We start from the raw sequence: 18,064 nt of genomic DNA, 5'->3' as shown, positions 1-18,064 counted from the left end.
TTGATTTGCATTTCCCTAACGACAAATAAATGGTTTTGAGTCTTTTTACCATGCTATTGACTTTCAAATTTCAAAAAGAAAGGTGTTATTTCAGATGATCCGTGATTTAAACTGTCACAATTTTTCCCATTTAATATCATCTATTTCAGTACTTAGATCTTTAATAAAGTAAGATAAAGATGGTGTTGGGAAAACTGGACAGCAACAAGCAAAAGAATTAAACAACCACTTTTTTGCACCATATAAAAAAAAATTAACTCAAAATGGATTGAACACTTGAATGTAAGACCTGAAACCATAATACTTCCATAAGAAAACACAGGCAGTAAGCTCCTTGATGCCAGTCATGGCAAGGATTTTTTTGGATCTAACACCAAAAGCAAAGGCAAAAAACCCAAAAATAAGTAAGTGGGACTATATCAAACTAAAAAGCTTCTGCATAGTGAAGGGAATCATTAACAAAATGAAAGGCAAATCATCAGAATGGGATAAAATATATGTAAATCACATATCTGATAAGGGGTTAATATCTAAGATATATAACGAACCCCTATAATTCAAAAGCAAAAAAAGAAAACAGTCCAATTAAAAATGGGCAAAAGATGTAAACAGATATATAGACATATTTTTCCAAAGCCATATAGATAGCCAATAAGTAAGTAAAAAGATGATTAACACCACTAACCATCAGGGAAATACAAATCAAACTACCTCACACCTGTTAGAATGACAATTATCAAAAAGACAAGAAATAACGAGTATTTGCAAAGATGTGGAGAAAAGAGAATTCTTGTGCACTATTTGTAGGAATGTAAATCAGTGTAGTCACTATGGAAAACAGTAGAGAGGTTCCTCAAAAAATTAAAAATAGAACTATCTTACACCCAGTAATTCCACTTCTGGGTATTTATCCAAAGAAAATGAGACACTAACTTGAAAAGATACATGCCTCCCTATGTTCACTGTAGCATTATTACTAGCCATGATATGGGAACAACCTAAGTAGTCCTCAATGGGTGAATGGATAAAGAAAATGTCTCTCTGTCTCACACACAGAGGAGTATTATTAGCCACTCAAGAGTGAAATTTTGCCATTTGTGACAACACGGATGGCTACTGATGGAATTATGTTAAGTGAAATAAGCCAGACAGAGATAGACAAATACTGTATAGTAACACTTATACATGAAATCTAAAACAAATAAACAAACAAAGAAACAAAAACCAACCTCATAGATAGAGAGCAAATTAATGGTTGCCAGAAGTGGGAGTGGGTGGCAGATGAAATAGGTGAATGGGGTCAAAAGATACAAAGGTATCTCCAGTTACAAAATAAATGTTATTAAAATATTAGGTATAGCATGTTGACTATGGTTATTAGTACTATATGCATCCTTGAAAATTGCTAAGAAAGTAAATCTTGTAAGTTTTCACAAGAAAAAAACTGTATAGCTGTATGGCTACAGATATTAACTAAACTTATGGGGATCACTTCATAATACATATCATTAGGTTGTATACCTGAAACAAATGTTATATATGTCAATTATATCTCAATGAAAGAAAATATAAAAATACTTATTTTTCATAAAAGTATATCTATAGTCACATGTGATGGATTTATTATTATTTTTAATAAGTTAATAAATATTTTAAAAATGTCTGTTTTATTTTCTAATACAGTAAAAACAGATAAATATAACCTACACAAACAAAAGTTCTTTAAGGGCCTTGTATAAAGAGGACCCCAAGACCAAAACATGTTTGAGAAACACCGAGTTGGAATATAACTGAAAATAAAGAGAAGTATAGCCATGGACTATATATAGGTATGGCTCTCTAGTAACCTACCAGATCATTCTTTCTGAAATGACCTCTGGCCTTTGGGAATGATCATTCAACCTGTTATAAATTCACATACATTGTCTAGTCTATATTTTCCTATTTTATCCCTGGGGATCACAATAGGAAATTGTCAAATACTTTGGCACAGCATTGCAAGAGTTCAGGGATCAGCATACTGTGTTCTTTAAAGCACAAGAAAGTAAACATTTGAGGCTTTCTGAGACAGATGGCTTCTGATACAATGACTCAACTCAGTTTTTATGGTTTAAAAGCAGCCATAGATAGTAATAAATGGCATGGCTGTGTTCCAATAAAAGTTTTTTTATAGACAGGCAGGAACCAGATTTGACCCATAGGCTGTAGTTTGCTGACCCTTTGCACCAGTTTACCAGAAATCTAGAAACACCACTGAAAATAAGACTTTAGCTTGCTATACACTTTTACTGCATCTGTGACTGTGAATCATCATTGTTTTGTGAATAATAATAAGAAAATCCTCTAAATTATTTCACTAACTATGGTACATAAGGATTTAATAAAATAAGAAAACATTTCACATGATCATCCACATTATAAATAACAGCAATGCTATACTTGAGAGGAAAAGAATTACCTCTGTATCAACTTTTCGGGCTATCTCCTGAATCTGCCACTGATTTGAAGATGCAGCAGCATTGTGGTTTACACATTCTGGCTTTCTCATAGACTGCCACTGTTTTTGGTTACTCTCTGGAACCTTTGGTTCATGATGTTCCTTAGTTTCTGAAATTGCATTTGCGGTTATTATCAATAAAAGGAAAGGGTTTCTGATAATAACAAGATTAAATCTGAGCTACAAAAGAACATGTTACAAACTGTATTAGCACTTTGTTCTTAATAACAAGGAGAGAAACTAAAAACTTAAAACTAGCTGCTGACAATTTGCCTTTAATAAATCAATTTTATTAAGTGCCACACAACCATCTTCCTAAGCTGCTATCTAGAGCTTTAACAGAAACGATTCTGAATTTAAATACTTCTGGTCTTCACCAGAAAACACCAAATAAATAAGTAAAAATTTAAAAACACATATACATCATAAGGTCTCACTAATAAAGAGAAGCCAACCCACTACTTTAAAGACCTCCAGTTGTTTTTTTTGTTTTTGTTTTTTTTAATTTTAGGGGCGCCTGGGTGGCTCAGTCGTTAAGAGTTTGCCTTTGGCTCAGGTCATGATCCCAGGGTCCTGGGATCGAGCCCCACATAGGGCTCCCTGCTCAGCGGGAAGCCTGCTTCTCCCTCTCCCATTCCCTGTGCTTGTGTTCCCTCTCTCGCGGTCTCTATCTCTGTCAAAAAAAAAAAAAAAAAAACAAAACCTTAATTAAAAATTTTACCTTAAACTAGCCTGTTATCTTATTTTCTTAATGGTCTCCAAACAATAGAGCCTCAACAATATATTTAGTATTCTATGATTATCAATATTCATTCCTACCATGATAATAAATGCAAAAATTCTAAATAAATATTTGCAACAGATATACAATAGGGATAATGAATTATGACCAAGTTATGTTTATTCCTAAATGTAAAGTTTGCATAACACTTTAAATCAATTTAATTTGCCATAATAACAGGACTAAGAAGAAAAATACATGATCAAATCAAATGCAGAAAAAGTATTCGATAAAATTCAACACTCAGTCACAAAAAACTAATGATAATCTAAATAAAAAGCAAAATTCACTGTTTTGATATTTGATAAAGTACAAAAATCTACAGCAATTATCATGAAAGTAAAATATTGAAAGCTGCCCTCTAAAATAAGAAATGAGTTAAGATAGCCACTAACATCCTTCCTATTCATTGTTATGGTGTTAAGTGCAATACAGCACACACACACACACAAAATATGTTAAAAGAATTAGAAGGAAAAAATGTTATATTATTTTCAAACAGCATGAAAGGATCCATAGAAAAATATTGGAATTATTCTGTAAATTTAGCAAACATTGTATCTAAAATCAATAACTAAAACCAGTTACATTTTTATATAACAGCAACAATGAAGTAGAGGATAAAAAATTTTTAAAAAGATCTTATCCATCAACACAGCATCAAAAAAATGTCAGCTATCTAGCAATAACTCTAACATAAGATAAGAAAAATCTCCACGCAGAAAATGATTCTCGATGATATTTTAAACACTACTTGAATGAATGAAGGAATATGTCATGTTAATAGATGAGAAAACTTATCTGTTAAGATGTCAACCTGTCCTATTAGGGTCTTCGTCAAAATCCCCTTTTTTACAAAATGGCATCTGTTAGATTCTAACATTATTATACGGAAATCTAAAAGGCCTAAATAGTTGATACAGCCTCAAAGATGAACGAAGTTGGAAGAATTTACAACTGACAGATATACTTATTGCAGTAATTAAGAGAACACTGGCACAAAAATAGATAAAAAGAACTATGAAACAAAGAAGACTCCAAAGCCAAATATCACACACAGGATCACCTAATTTATAATTCTCTGAGGGAAAAGAGGGTCTTTTCAATAAATGATGCTGGACCGACAGGATATTCACATGGGAAAAAATACAACAGAATCCTGATACTTCCTCTTACACATACACAAATATTAAGTTCAGGTAGAACATAAAATTTCTATATAAATAGAAATATGTGAAAAGAAAAATGATAAACAGATGATATTTAAATGATAAATATATGAATTTAAATGATGAAAAATGATAATTCGTAAAATATATGGAAATATTACTACGATTTTAGAGTAGAAACAAATTTGTTTAAAGACAGGAAACACCACATAGGAAAAGATTGATAAATTAAAATGCATGATATTTAAGAATTCCTTTTCTTAAAAAGTCTTCACTACATAATGGGAGAAGTTACTTGTAACACATCCATCCAACAAAGGATATGTGTCTAGATGATATAAATATCTCTTAGAAATCAATGAGAAAAAGAAAGAAAACCCCAAAAGAAAGATTGGCAAGAGATTCAAACAAGAACTTCACAAGAGGATATCCAAATGGCCAATAAACATAGAAAAACATGTTCAACATCGTAAGTCATCAGAGAAGTACAAATTAAAACCACAATAAGCTACCACCCAGCGGCATACAAATGCCTAAAATTAAAAACGAATAATAAAACAATATGGAGTTAGAGTAAAATAGCTGCTGGTCAAAGGCACAACCATTCTTGAATATGGTTTGGCACTATCTGCCACAGGTGGAACGTATGCACATCCTGTGATCCTACAACCCCACTCTTTGAATACACTCATAAGAAATATATAGGAATGAAATGCTATTTCACCGGGGCACAATTTTGTGACTATAAGTTTTACTATATAATAAAGTACTACTGGCACTGTGTAGGTAGGTACTCAACAAGCTTTTTTTTTTTTTTTTTTTTAAAGATTTTATTTATTTATTTGACAGAGAGAGATGACAAGCAGGCAGAGAGAGGGGCGAAGCAGGCTCCCAGCTGAGCAGAGAGCCCGATGCGGAGCTCGATCCCAGGACCCTGAGATCATGACCTGAGCCGAAGGCAGCAGCTTAACCCACTGAGCCACTCAGGTGCCCCTACTCCACAAGCTTTTATTGAAAAACATTAAATTAGGTGTCTGATTGGTACTATTAAGCATATTTGGGAAAAATGATTTTTCAGTAATACTAGTTTATAATAGATGTCATGAAAATTTCTTCCAAATATTAGAAATAGGAATCCCTTCTGAGTCAAAATAACGGCAAAAGAGACTATTCTAGGGTGATTAATAGTCCCGGTTTGTTAGGGACTGAGGGTTAATCTGATTTATGAAATTTCCAGGGCTTAACACCAGGAAAGTCTCAGTCTGGAAACCAAAGAGTCTCAGCAAGCCTAATTTGTCCCAGTTTTCCTCCTCAGTCCAATTAAAAACATTCAAGTCAGGGGCGCCTGGGTGGCTCAGTGGGTTAAGCCGCTGCCTTTGGCTCAGGTCATGGTCTCAGGGTCCTGGGATCGAGTCCCGCGTCGGGCTCTCTGCTCAGCAGGGAGCCTGCTTCCTTCTCTCTCTCTGCCTGCCTCTCAGTGTACTTGTAATTTCTCTCTGTCAAATAAATAAATAAAATCTTAAAAAAAAAAAACAAAAAACATTCAAGTCAATCTGTCAGCTTTTGTTTGGACAAGAACCATCCAATTTGTGATCTTGTTCAAAAATCTTTGTCAGTACTCTGATATCTAAAAAAAAAAAAAAATTAAAAACAAAAACAAAAACAACACTTTAAGCCTGGTGTTCACTCTTATCTTATCTTATCTTATCTCCCACTTCTATATGACCTGTTACAGTTTTTCACACAACTAGACTGTTTTTGATTCTTAAAATATTTTATTCTTTTGCTTTTGCTATTCCTTCCATCTGAAATATTCTATCACTGCTATTTCTTCCTATTTAAGCCCAAAGACTTCTTCATGTTTCTTTTCCCCCACAAAACATTTTCTTATTTATCCTAAACCAATTGGTCCTCCAGGTTTTTCCCTCTTCTGAATTCTCATAATATTTATTTATGTGGTTCTCATGACACTCTCTAAACTCTACACAGCATATTTATCAGTCTCTCTTCCATGCTGGATGGCAATCTCCTTGGGACCCTGTCTAATTCATTTATATACCCTTAGAACATTTATCATAGTACTCACATAGCGGAAAATCAAATGTTTGATAAAAAAGAGAGAACTGTCCTATAGATAATACAGCTTCTCTGTTTTTTCCAGAAAGTATTTGTCAAGCCAGCTGAGAAAACTAACTCAGCCCAATTGTACTTTCCCTCCATTCTTCTTTCTATCCACCTTTTAGGCAAATAAACTTATGTTGCTACAGAATTTAATACTTTTTCATACATTTATATAACTCAACTGGCATCAAGATAAAGGGATTTAGATATAGTCTTACAATGCAATTCTTAGATGGCTGGTCAACTTTCCCAAGCAACAAAGTGGTGCTCTTCTTTTATTTTTTTTTCCCCTTTTTTAAAGATGTTATTTATTTGTCAGAGAGAGAGAGGGAGAGTATACAAGACGGAAGAAGGGGAAGCAGGCTCCTTGAAGACCAGGAAGCTCGATGCAGGACTCGATCCCAGGACCCTGGGATCATGACCTAAGCTGAAGACAGACACTTAACTGAGTGAGCCAGCCAGGTGCCCCTAAAGTGGTTTTCTCAAGGAAGCTTAGTTTGTTTCTCTTACCTCCTAATTTTGTTAGAAGACTTGATTCAGTTTTATTCTTCAGGGTTACTGAATCAGTAATAAGTTCAGAACTCTTCTCATCTGACATCACAGTTTCCTTGGAATGGATATTTTGAATAGACTACATGAAAAGAATAAGATATCAAAAAAATAAAGTCATAAACAACAATACCACTAATTTGCCTTAGTTTCAAAATACTGAAGTCTCATCTATGTGAAAAGGTTGCTAACTAAATTATCTACTATCATCAGATGTAGACTCACTCACCGAGAAAAGATTAATTTCTTTCATTATTGACTAGAGCATCAGGAATGGCCATAACCATAAATCTGGGTAATGTGTTTTCAATGGACATAATCAATTGTTAAAATACTCTCACTTAAAAAAGAGAGATTGAAATTTTGAATCTAACATAAAACACGCCTTATTATTTTGTTACTATGATTGTAATTTATCCCAAAAATGTTAATGAAAATTAAAATTTGTATAAGTCCAAGACTCTAAATCCAAAAAGTAAACTTAGGTAAAATAAGCATAGATCATGAAATAGAGGAATCACAAAAAATACAAATTGAAAAGACCTACACTGAGGTCAAGTAAAGTAAGAATAGTATAACCCCTAAAAATCAGTGCACCAGAGACTCAAGTTGTATCTTTGAATATACAAAGATACACCACATTTATTCTCATTGCTGTATGAGATGCCTTGTCAGATTATATGATTAAAGACACCAAGAAACAAAAGTTGGGGGGAATGACTCCCCCAGCTCTTCCCAAACCAGGCCAACTAACCTGCTTAAACATACACATAATAACTGTTACTTCAAAGTTACCCCAAGAGATCACTGATCATTTTGCTACCACCTCAGTTTTGGAAGAACAGTTTAGGACTTCTGTATCATTTCCCATTAGTAGTCCTATATCTCTTGGGCCTGCAGGAACACTGTTGGACCCTTTCCCCAGAAAAACTCCATGGATCCTGGATCAGTAACCCTTGCTCCATGTGAAGATCTTAAAATTAAAATACCTTTAAGTTTCTCAATTCACTGGAATCATTTCCACTTGATTTAGATCCAGGCACAATCATATCTCGGCGTTCTGATCCAGAGGTCTGTCTACTACACACAACAAAACAGTTTTAATACTTAACACGAAATTAATCTTTCCAGTGTTGTTTTATTTTTCAATTTTGAAGTTGACTTTTTAACAATATGTACACTTCCTAAATGGAAAGATCTCTTGAAAAAAAAATTTTTTTTTAAATAGTATGATTATAATACAAATATAATGAAATTAGGTGCTGGGTAACGACACAAGGGATAAAAGTAAGTAGTACATCATTATGTGTTAAGTAACAGTTATAGCTAAGTATGCCTGTGGTAAAGGAGAATGGGATAGCAGTATGTAGGTCAAACTACACTCACATTGCAAATAGCCGAAGGACTCGAGTATAAGCCTTCCCACAGGCTTCCACAGTGCCTAGCCTTTAGTCTAACATAACAAACACGAAGAAAATGACTGGTTTGTTTTTGTTCTTATTTTTCTATAGTGAGAGAAATTCTCCTTTATTCTTTAGCTAGCTGTTTGAAACGGAGATGACAAAAATCATCACCTAAGATTTTAGACAACCAAAATGCTCTCTTAATATCAATCCTTAGTCAAGCCCTAAGCATGACAGGATTTTAATTAAAGAGGATGCCAACTAAAAATAAGAGTTGTTCTTCTGAAGTTTATTTGCAAAATGGTTCTTTGGAATCCAAGGAGACTTTTCTAGCAGAAATAAGAAATCAAGAATGATTAGTCAAGAACAGACCAGAAAAGTTTCCTTAGCTAAGGTGGGTTACTAGATTCCCACTTCTTTTTAGGAGATAAACACTCAATTTGAAGGAAGGAGAACACATGGAATGGAATGAACAATATTTCATCATTACCCGCCCTTCTTCACCTCTTGATACCCTGGGCTCCGAAACAAATGAGTGAATCTGTCATCTTTCCCACTGATAGCAGCCTTTCTCCTTGAACTAGCTAGCAAAGAAATTGTTCTCGCCCTTGCTAAGACTTTCATACACATGAAGAAGAGATTGTTACCAGAGAGGCTATCCATAAGCAAATGTCCAATCATCAGGAATTTTTACCCAAGGGACATCTGCATAAACTTTTAAGCTTAATATTGACTTAATATTTTTTCTTCTGTGTTTCCTAATTTGTTAATCATTTCTTTAATTTTTTTTTCTTAGATTTCATTTTAAAGTAATCTCTATACTCAACATGGGGCTCATACGACCCTAAGATCAAGAGTCACATGCTCCACCGACTGAGTCAGCCAGGCACTCCCATTCTTTTAATTTTTAATGAGTGAAAAAGCAAAATAAAGTCATTCCTTTGTCCCTAGTAGCATTTAGAGACTTGGTAACCTTTAATACTAAATAAAAATTAAATCATAATTACTATTAGGCAATAAAAGACTTTGCATCTATTCGGTCATCAATCTTTTAAGTATTGAAAACAAACTACAATATTAAAATTCAAACATACCTTTTTGTAAAACTTGGTACAACTGAGCCATCGGTCTTCCCATAATCTGGGCTATTTAGAAGGTTAACTGGGACTCTTCCAAATGGGCATGCCTAAAAATGTTTTGAAAGATTAAGTAACCAAGTAGGAAATAAACATATACCTTACTACTTAAGGCAAATTAAAAATTAACTTACCCTTTTAACTTTGTTTGTTTGTTTCAAGGGATTTCGATGACCTATCTCTGCATCTTGAGGGGGCAGGTTCTCTCTATAAAGAAAATACCCCAATTTTTATTTTTTATTTTTTTTAATTTTATTTATTTATTTGACAGAGAGAAATCACAAGTAGATGGAGAGGCAGGCAGAGAGAGAGAGAGGGAAGCAGGCTCCCTGCTGAGCAGAGAGCCCGATGCGGGACTCGATCCCAGGACCCTGAGATCATGACCTGAGCCGAAGGCAGCGGCTTAACCCACTGAGCCACCCAGGCGCCCGAAAATACCCCAATTTTTAAAAGAATAATATTAACATAGGTATTTCTATTAATTGCTAATGTTACCACTGTAACATTAAAATATATATGCAGGTATATAAATAACGTAAATATATGGTGAGTATTTAAAAAACAGATTCAGTTTCCTTACCCATACAAAAACCTGGCTTTTGTAGGCTGTGCTCTGGAATCACAACTGACGTTCCTATTCTGTAAATGTCCAAGTGAACTGGGGAATGATTCTTGAGCAGTCAATACTGTAGATGCTGTAAAAAATGTTAAATTATAATTAAATTCATAAAGATATAAGGAATACACAAAAAAGTAATCTCACAAATAAGAATATTTAAAAGGACAATTCATGGTAAACATCTGTCCTCAAGTAAGATATGCACACATGAAGATGTTATGAAGATAATTCTCTATATTTTGCAACTGATTCTTTTTTTTTTTTTTTTAAAGATTTTATTTATTTATATGACAGAGAGAGACACAGTGAAAGAGGGAACACAAGCATCGGGAGAGGGAGAGAGAGTAGCAGAACCGCCCTCCCCAACCCCAGGAGGAAGCCCGAGGCAGGGCCCAATCCCAGGACCCCGGGATCATGACCCAAAGTCAAAGGCAGACATTCAACCATCTGAGCCACCCAGGCACTCCACTTTGCAACTGATTCTTAATGACATACCTGTTTCCCAGAATAAAGGCACATTCCCTATTTCTAAAAATAGTCATTCTCTTGCTTAGATTGAATTGTTTTTAATGTATTACTAATGAGTTTGATTAGGGGGAAAAAAATTCCAAAAGGGTTAATATTTTGTTACTTCTAAAAGTCCTACCTCCTTTACATCTAAAATTTAATCTTAGATTTTGATCATTCAAAAATACCAAATACAGGGGTGCCTGGGTGGCTCAGTGGTTTAAAAATACCAAATACAAAGATGGCATTTTTAAAAACATATTATCCTGGGGACACTTGGGTGGCTCAGTCGGTGAAGCATCTGCCCTCAGCTCAGGTCATGATCCTGGGGTTCTGGGGCGGAGCCCTGCATTAGGCTCCCTGCTCCCTCGGGAGTCTGTTTCTCCCTCTCCCTCTGCTCCCCCTCTTCCCCACCCCACTTGTATGTGCACTTTTTCTCAAGTAAATAAAAAAAATCTTTAAAAATAAATAAATAAAACACTATCCTGTATTCTTTTTGCAGACAATCTACCACAGAAAAGTAATAGCACACATTAACACATTTACCTGATAAACTCTTCTTTTCCTCCTCTGAAAGCAGCTGCTTCTTTTGAAGGTTTAAATTTCGAATGGCAATTTCCAGCATTTCCAGTGGTACTGCTCCACATTCTACAGCTTTATGAAGAAGTTGTTTACTTTTTTTGAAATTACCTAACAAAGTAAAAAATAATTGTCATTTTAATGCAGCAATCTTTATTCCCCAAGTACTTATTCATCAGGACCTATCGAAAAATTTAAAAGGCCTAAGCAAAAATATTTATTCCAAGATTCATGTACCTTATTTCATAAGCAAATAATAGCAATTTCTCTTTTGATAATAATTCCTGTCAAATAGTTTACTTATAGAATATGTAATTAACATAATTATGCATTAGCTTTACCATCATTTTCCACTTTCAAAAGTAAAGAAATATAACAAAGCAGTATAAAGTGGGGGCAGCAAAAACCAAATAAAACAGAAACTTAAGGAACTTACTAAAAGGGAAAACTTTTAAAAGTTTTTAAAGTCTAAGTCATAGATATTACTATAGTCCCAAGAACACCAATCTATTCCAGTAGAGTATAATAATTATGATTCATCACAACCTTTAGTTATTAAGGTCGACATCTTTTGCTAAAGGGAATCCTCTATCAAAAGGATTCACATTTTAAAAATAGCAAAGATTAGTCTTTAAGCTACCAGACTTAGCTATACCAACCCCAAAATGCAAAATAATTGAGACTACTATAATCATCTGACTACAAACAAATCAACAAATTTCCTTTCAATTGCAAACTTACTCAATATATTTTGTCTAGAATTTGATTTATAAATATCAAATGTATACATCATGGATCATATGGAATGTGTTATCAGAACTTATGAGAGCCACTCAGCTATGCTACACACCTGGCACTTTGGATATAAAAATGATTAAGAGATGGCCTATAGTTTCTTAGAGTTTACAAATTTTAAGACTATAAATATATCTGATAGTGGCTAAGTATACATTTATTCAGAGTTGTGGTATTTCAGGATTTGAACATTTTAGGGCAGCAAAAGAAGAAAGGCAGGCTAGGTAAGAACTAGTAATTAGGGAGCTTAATAAGGTCATAGACCCCTTTGAGAGTTTGGTGGAATGTCCTCCAACACTACAAAAATATACATACACACCAAACTACACATAGGTTTTCAGAGATGTGCTTATGCTTATTTCCTGAAAGCCTATTCATAACCTTGTTCAAAATAATCACAATTTTGACCATGAGGCCACTACTACATTGCAATGATAAAGTTTCCTTTTTACAGATAAATTGAGATTTTCAATATTTATGTATCTAAAGATATAAAATTTATAGTTGCTGTTGATAGGCCATAATACTTCAACAAATGTTTTAAGTAAAATGAAGAAAAGAAAGACAGTATTAAAGGTCTGGCCAAACTACTCTAATAAGCAAGAATTAATCAATTTTCCTAGGCAAAAAGGGAATGATTGTTTTTTAAAAGTCACCTGACAATACACAGGATGGATTAGAGATAATTCAGACAACTAGGACTCAGAAATACTGTAAATAAGTAAAAGTTCCGGGTTTCAAACGATTTCCTGAGGTTTTTTTTGGTTTTGTTTTATTTCCTGAGTTTTTATAAGGCTTTTCTCTAATCTCAATCCTAGGAAATACACTCCAGTGACTGAGCCCTGCTTTGAGCACCATGATGGGGATTCTGGCTGAGTCAGAAACACATTAACTAATAGTGATGTGTGTATTACAGGTAGTAAATGGGATCAGGATTGGAGCAGAGGGAAAATTAGGAATATGTGGCTAGAGGGCTGGCTGAGCCTGGATCCAAATGCCCCAGAAAATGAGAAAAAGAAAAAAGAATAGGTAGGCTAAAAATGTCTGAAGAAGAAATTGCCATGGTTCTATCCATAAGTCCAAGACTATGCAAGAATCAAATGAACAAGAAACAAAAGCTTCTACAGCAGTTTGCTTTTCTTTTTAATTAAAAAGGGAAAGTACCAATTAATGCTACAGTTTTATTTTGCTATATATTTTGGTAGTATGAAACCATAGCATAAGCAAAGTTTATCTAAGTGCTAACTTAAATATCTGATATCCTTTTATCACACAAGTATTCAGTGAAAAAGTCACTTTCTTTTGGACATTTCCTGAATCTAATTAATTGCACAAATACGATGTTCATACTTATTTCCCTGGATTATGCCTTACAAGTAGAAAAGCTAGTATAACAAATATTCTCTGCATTTACACTTTGGTGGCATTCTTCCCCCAGATCTCATCTGACCAACTTCAATGCCTTTTGTCTCAAATTTCCCACTTTATATGTATGATTTAACATTACAATGTGAGTTACAGCAGGAAGTTATCTATTACTTAAAATTTGGACTTGGTGTTTTCAAATTACCTTGTGATAGTTCAAATTGTGCAAAAGATACATGCACAAAAGCAAATTTCTTGCAGTTTGCTTTGGCCATCTGAAAGTAGTCACGGGCATCATCCGGCTCCTGAACACTATAATAAAGATTTTAGAGTCAAATATTAAGAAAAAGGATAGAGCTACTTAAGTTTGATATTCCTCATTCAATTTTCCAAGGACATGGGATATTGTTTTTTTCTGTGTGTAAAATTAAATACTAATAAGTTAGTTTTTATAATCTTTTTAGGCAGAGACCAGAATATTTAACTTTTGTGGGAATATGTACATAGTAAATAGTTTACAATACTCACTTGTTAATTACAAACAAAAGCATTTGGTTAAAAAATACTAATTTTCTTACAATTGATACTGACATATTTCTTTTATAATGTAGTTACGTGCTATGTAATTTAGTTAGTTAAATGTAGTTTAAAAAGTGAATACTTACGCTTTTAATTCAGCAAATCTTACTTGAATTTGAGCAAAACTCTCATTTTGGCCATATTTATCTGGAGGAAGTGCTTCAATTGCCTGACTGTAACGACCAATCAATTTATTTAAAAGAGCATCATTTAGGGGGACACTGTTTTTCTCTAGTTTCAGCAACAAATTCAACCAGTCCTCTGGGTTGTTGGCCATCATCATAATTTGGTTAACAGTTCCTGAGTTATCTGAGTAAAAGGAACAAAATATACCACAACAAATTGCACTTTCCTTTCTTTCTTTCTTTCTTTCTTTCTTTTTTTTTTTTTTTAAAGATTTTATTTATTTATTTGACAGACAGAGATCACAAGTAGGCCGAGAGGCAGGCAGAGAGAGTAGGGGGAAGCAGGCTCCCTGCACTTTCCTTTCAAATGAGTTAACAATTTACATTCTCAGTATTAATGTACATAAGCTCCTTAAAACACTTTAAAACTTTAACAATTCATATAAATATAAGCAACTTATTTACTGAATGTATGTCGTTATAAGAGTTTATTTTACTACTAAAGTTACATGTTTTGAAGGAAAGAGAAACTTTGGAAATAAGCTTTTTTATAAGTATATTTTAAAAGACTGTATGTAGTCCAAGAAATTTTTATGGTCTAGCAGCATAATTCTATTTCAGCCCCCTAACTATCCAAAGAAAACCTAAGCCTCTCCTACTACCACCTGTAACAACTTTGTTAGAAAATTCTTCATCAGTGACTTCATTAAAAATTTTAAAAACTTATTGCCCCATTCCTAACATAATCTTCCTTACAATCTCATCCATCCAACATTATCTCCATATACCTCAAACTTACCTTTAACCCAAATAAACCCAATTAAAATTTTAAAATTAAAACCAATTTATAAAAGTTAAGTAACTGGTATGGTTATTTTCTTCTCCAAGTTACCCATCTTTCTCCATTATTTTCGTTGTAATTATTATTTTTTTTTCCTTTCTTTACTGTCAATTTTTTTTTAAAGACTTTTATTTATTTGACAGAGAGCACAAGTAGGCAGAGAGGCAGGCAGAGAGAGAGAAAAGCAGGCTCCCTGCTAAGCAGAGAGCCCGATGTGGGGCTCAATCCCAGAACCCCAGGATCATGACCTGAGCTGAAGGCAGAGGCTTAACCCACTGAGCCACCCAGGTGCCCCATGTCAATTGTTTTAAAAAGACAAACTGAATTAATGTCAATCTCTTGTTCAGGATATTTTAATCATTACTAAACATTATTAAATTCAGATTTCCCAAAGAAACAATCCTTCTTTCTATAAGTTTCAGTTGCCTTCCATAAGGGCAAAATCTTTGCTTTTACAAACAAAATTAGTGTTTCTGCTTTTTACTAAAACATAACATACTCATTACTTTGCTTTATTTTCAATTTAATCTGGCCTGATATTAATTTCCTTTTCCTTTTTTTTTTTAACCTCACTTCCATTGAGCTCCTAACAAATTTGCCTGCAAGAGGTCTAAAAAAACCACTCTGTGTTGGAACCAGAAAAAAGACTGAATAGCCAAAGGAATGTTAAAAAAGAAAACCAAAGCTGGTGACATCACAATTCTGGACGTCAAGCTCTTTCACAAAGTTGTAATCATCAAGACAGTATGGTACTGGCACAAAAACAGACACAGAGATCAATGGAAAATAGAGAACCCAGAAATGGAACCCTCAATTCTATGGTTAACTAATCCTACTCAACAAAGTAGGAACGAATATACAAGAAAAAATTCTCTTCAACAAATAGTGTTGGGAAAATTGAACATGCAAAAAGTGAATGGTTTCTTACACCATACATAAAAATAGACTCAAAAAAAAAAAAGACCCAAAAGTGGATGAGAGACCTAAATGTGAGAAAGAAATCCCATCAAAATCCTAGAGAACACAGGCACCAACCTCTGTGCCCTCGGCCATGGCAACTTCTTGCTAGACTGGTCTCCAAAGCCAAGGGACAAAGGCAAAAAGGAACTACAGGAACTTCATGAAGATAAAAAGCTTTTGCATAGCAAAGGATGAGGTCAACAAAACCAAAAGACAAAGGGCAGACTGGAAGAAGGTATTTGCAAATGTCTTACCAGATAAAGGGCTAGTCTCCAAAATTTATAAATAATTTATCAAACTCAAAACCCAAAGATCAAATAATCCAATCAAGAAATGCACAGATGACACAAACAGACATGTCTTCAAAGAAGACATACAAATGGCCAACAGACCCAAGAAAAAATGCCCACATCCCTCGGCATCAGGGAAATACAAATCAAAACCATGATAAGACACCACCCCACACCTGTCAGAATGGCTAAAATGCACAAGTCAGGAAACAACATATGTTGGCGCGGATGCAGAGAAAGGGAAACTCTCTTACACAGTTGGTGGGAACGCAAGCTGGCGCAGCCACTCTGGAAAACAGTGTGGAGGTTTCTCAAACAGTTGAAAATAGAGCTAACCTATGACCCAGCAATTGCCCTACTGGGTATTTACCCCAAAGATAAAAATGTGATCCAAAGGGGCACCTGCACCCCAATGTTTATAGCAGCAATGTCCACAATAGCCAAACTATGGAAAGAAGCTAGATGTCCATCAACACACGAATGGATAAAGAAGATATGGTATAGATATACAATAGAATATTACTCAACCATCAAAAAATGGAAATCTTGCCATTTGCAACAATGTGGATGAAACTAGAGGGTATTAATGCTAAGCAAAATAAGTCAATCAGACAAAGACAATCTCACCCATATGTGGAATTTTAAGAAAGAATACAGGATCATAGGGGAAGAGAGGAAAAAATAAAACAAAAAGAATCAGAAGAGACAAACTATAAGAGACGCTTAATCATAGGAAGGGAAGCAGGCTCCCTGCCGAGCAGGGAGCCCGATGCAGGGCTCCATCCCAGGACACTGGGATCATGACCTGAGCTGAAGGCAGAGGCTTTAACCCACTGAGCCACCCAGTGCCCCTGTGTTAGTATTTATTTGATGCCAAACATATTTTACAGTGAAGTGTAGTGATTATATGAATTCTTGTCACCTAGAAACCATCTTTGGATTTCCCTCAATACTTACAATAATGTTTTATATCCCAGTTATCAATATATGATAAGTATTTACAGTCTTGAGTGAGCAAAGAAATTTATTTATTTATTTTTTAAGATTTTTATTTACTTACTTGAAAGAGAAAGCATAAGAGAAAACACAAGCAGGGGAGCAACAGAGGAGGGAGAAGCAGGCTCCCTGCTTGGGGTTTGATCCCAGGACCCTGGGATCATGACCTGAGCCCAAGGCAGACGTTTAACCAACTGAGGCACCCAGGTGTCCTGAGCTAAGAATTTTAAATAAGGACCCATCTTGGTGCGTAAGATTTAATAGTATTTAAGTACACATAATAAAATATGGTAATATTCTACTAAGATTTTGCTTAACACCAAAATGATCATTTTCTAGGTTGTTTCAGTTGAATATGATCTACCATCATGACTAGATTTCAGGTTCTTCCACTTATTGTCAATCCCTCATTCATTTATCATTCACTTAATAGTACAGATACAACAAATTTATCCAAAGGTCACTTCTCAAACAACCTCAGTAATTTGAAATAGAGAGAGAATTACACTCGGAGCTAACTGCTCATAAAGCTAGGATATCAAACTTTGGGCAGTTTTGCTCATTCATCATCCAATAAAAATTTAAGTATCCATGACATCCCAGGCACCATTCCAAGCCCTGTAGATATAACAAAACATTAAAAATCATGGCTTCATGAAGCTCACATTCTAGTGGAGGAGACAGACAACAAATTCATGAGTAAATTAGATGCAAGGTGATTAATGCAATGGAGAAAAATAATACAGGGAAAG

At 34.4% G+C, this 18,064-nt stretch overlaps 1 protein-coding gene across 5 annotated transcripts in view; it reads right to left on the bottom strand.

Moving 5' to 3' along the window:
• TTK (TTK protein kinase) overlaps window positions 1-18,064 on the bottom strand; it is a 43,083-nt gene that overhangs the window by 22,942 nt on the left and 2,077 nt on the right. For 3 of the 5 annotated variants that reach the window (XM_059399209.1, XM_059399208.1, XM_059399211.1), the window contains exons 3-11: window positions 14,187-14,409; window positions 13,727-13,833; window positions 11,329-11,472; window positions 10,237-10,351; window positions 9,791-9,863; window positions 9,615-9,706; window positions 8,107-8,197; window positions 7,079-7,199; window positions 2,459-2,607 (exon numbers count right to left, since the gene is read on the bottom strand). In XM_059399209.1, the coding sequence (XP_059255192.1) occupies window positions 2,459-2,607; window positions 7,079-7,199; window positions 8,107-8,197; window positions 9,615-9,706; window positions 9,791-9,863; window positions 10,237-10,351; window positions 11,329-11,472; window positions 13,727-13,833; window positions 14,187-14,409 (1,115 nt within the window). The remainder of the gene's footprint in view (window positions 1-2,458; window positions 2,608-7,078; window positions 7,200-8,106; window positions 8,198-9,614; window positions 9,707-9,790; window positions 9,864-10,236; window positions 10,352-11,328; window positions 11,473-13,726; window positions 13,834-14,186; window positions 14,410-18,064) is intronic. The other 2 variants (XM_059399210.1, XM_059399212.1) reach the window with 1 other exon arrangement.

The sequence above is a fragment of the Mustela nigripes genome, chromosome 5 (genome assembly GCF_022355385.1).
Source record: "Mustela nigripes isolate SB6536 chromosome 5, MUSNIG.SB6536, whole genome shotgun sequence".
NCBI classification, from domain to species: Eukaryota; Metazoa; Chordata; class Mammalia; order Carnivora; family Mustelidae; genus Mustela; species Mustela nigripes.
Note: the sequence above shows the minus strand (reverse complement) of the source record. Positions and strands in the feature narration are given on the sequence as shown.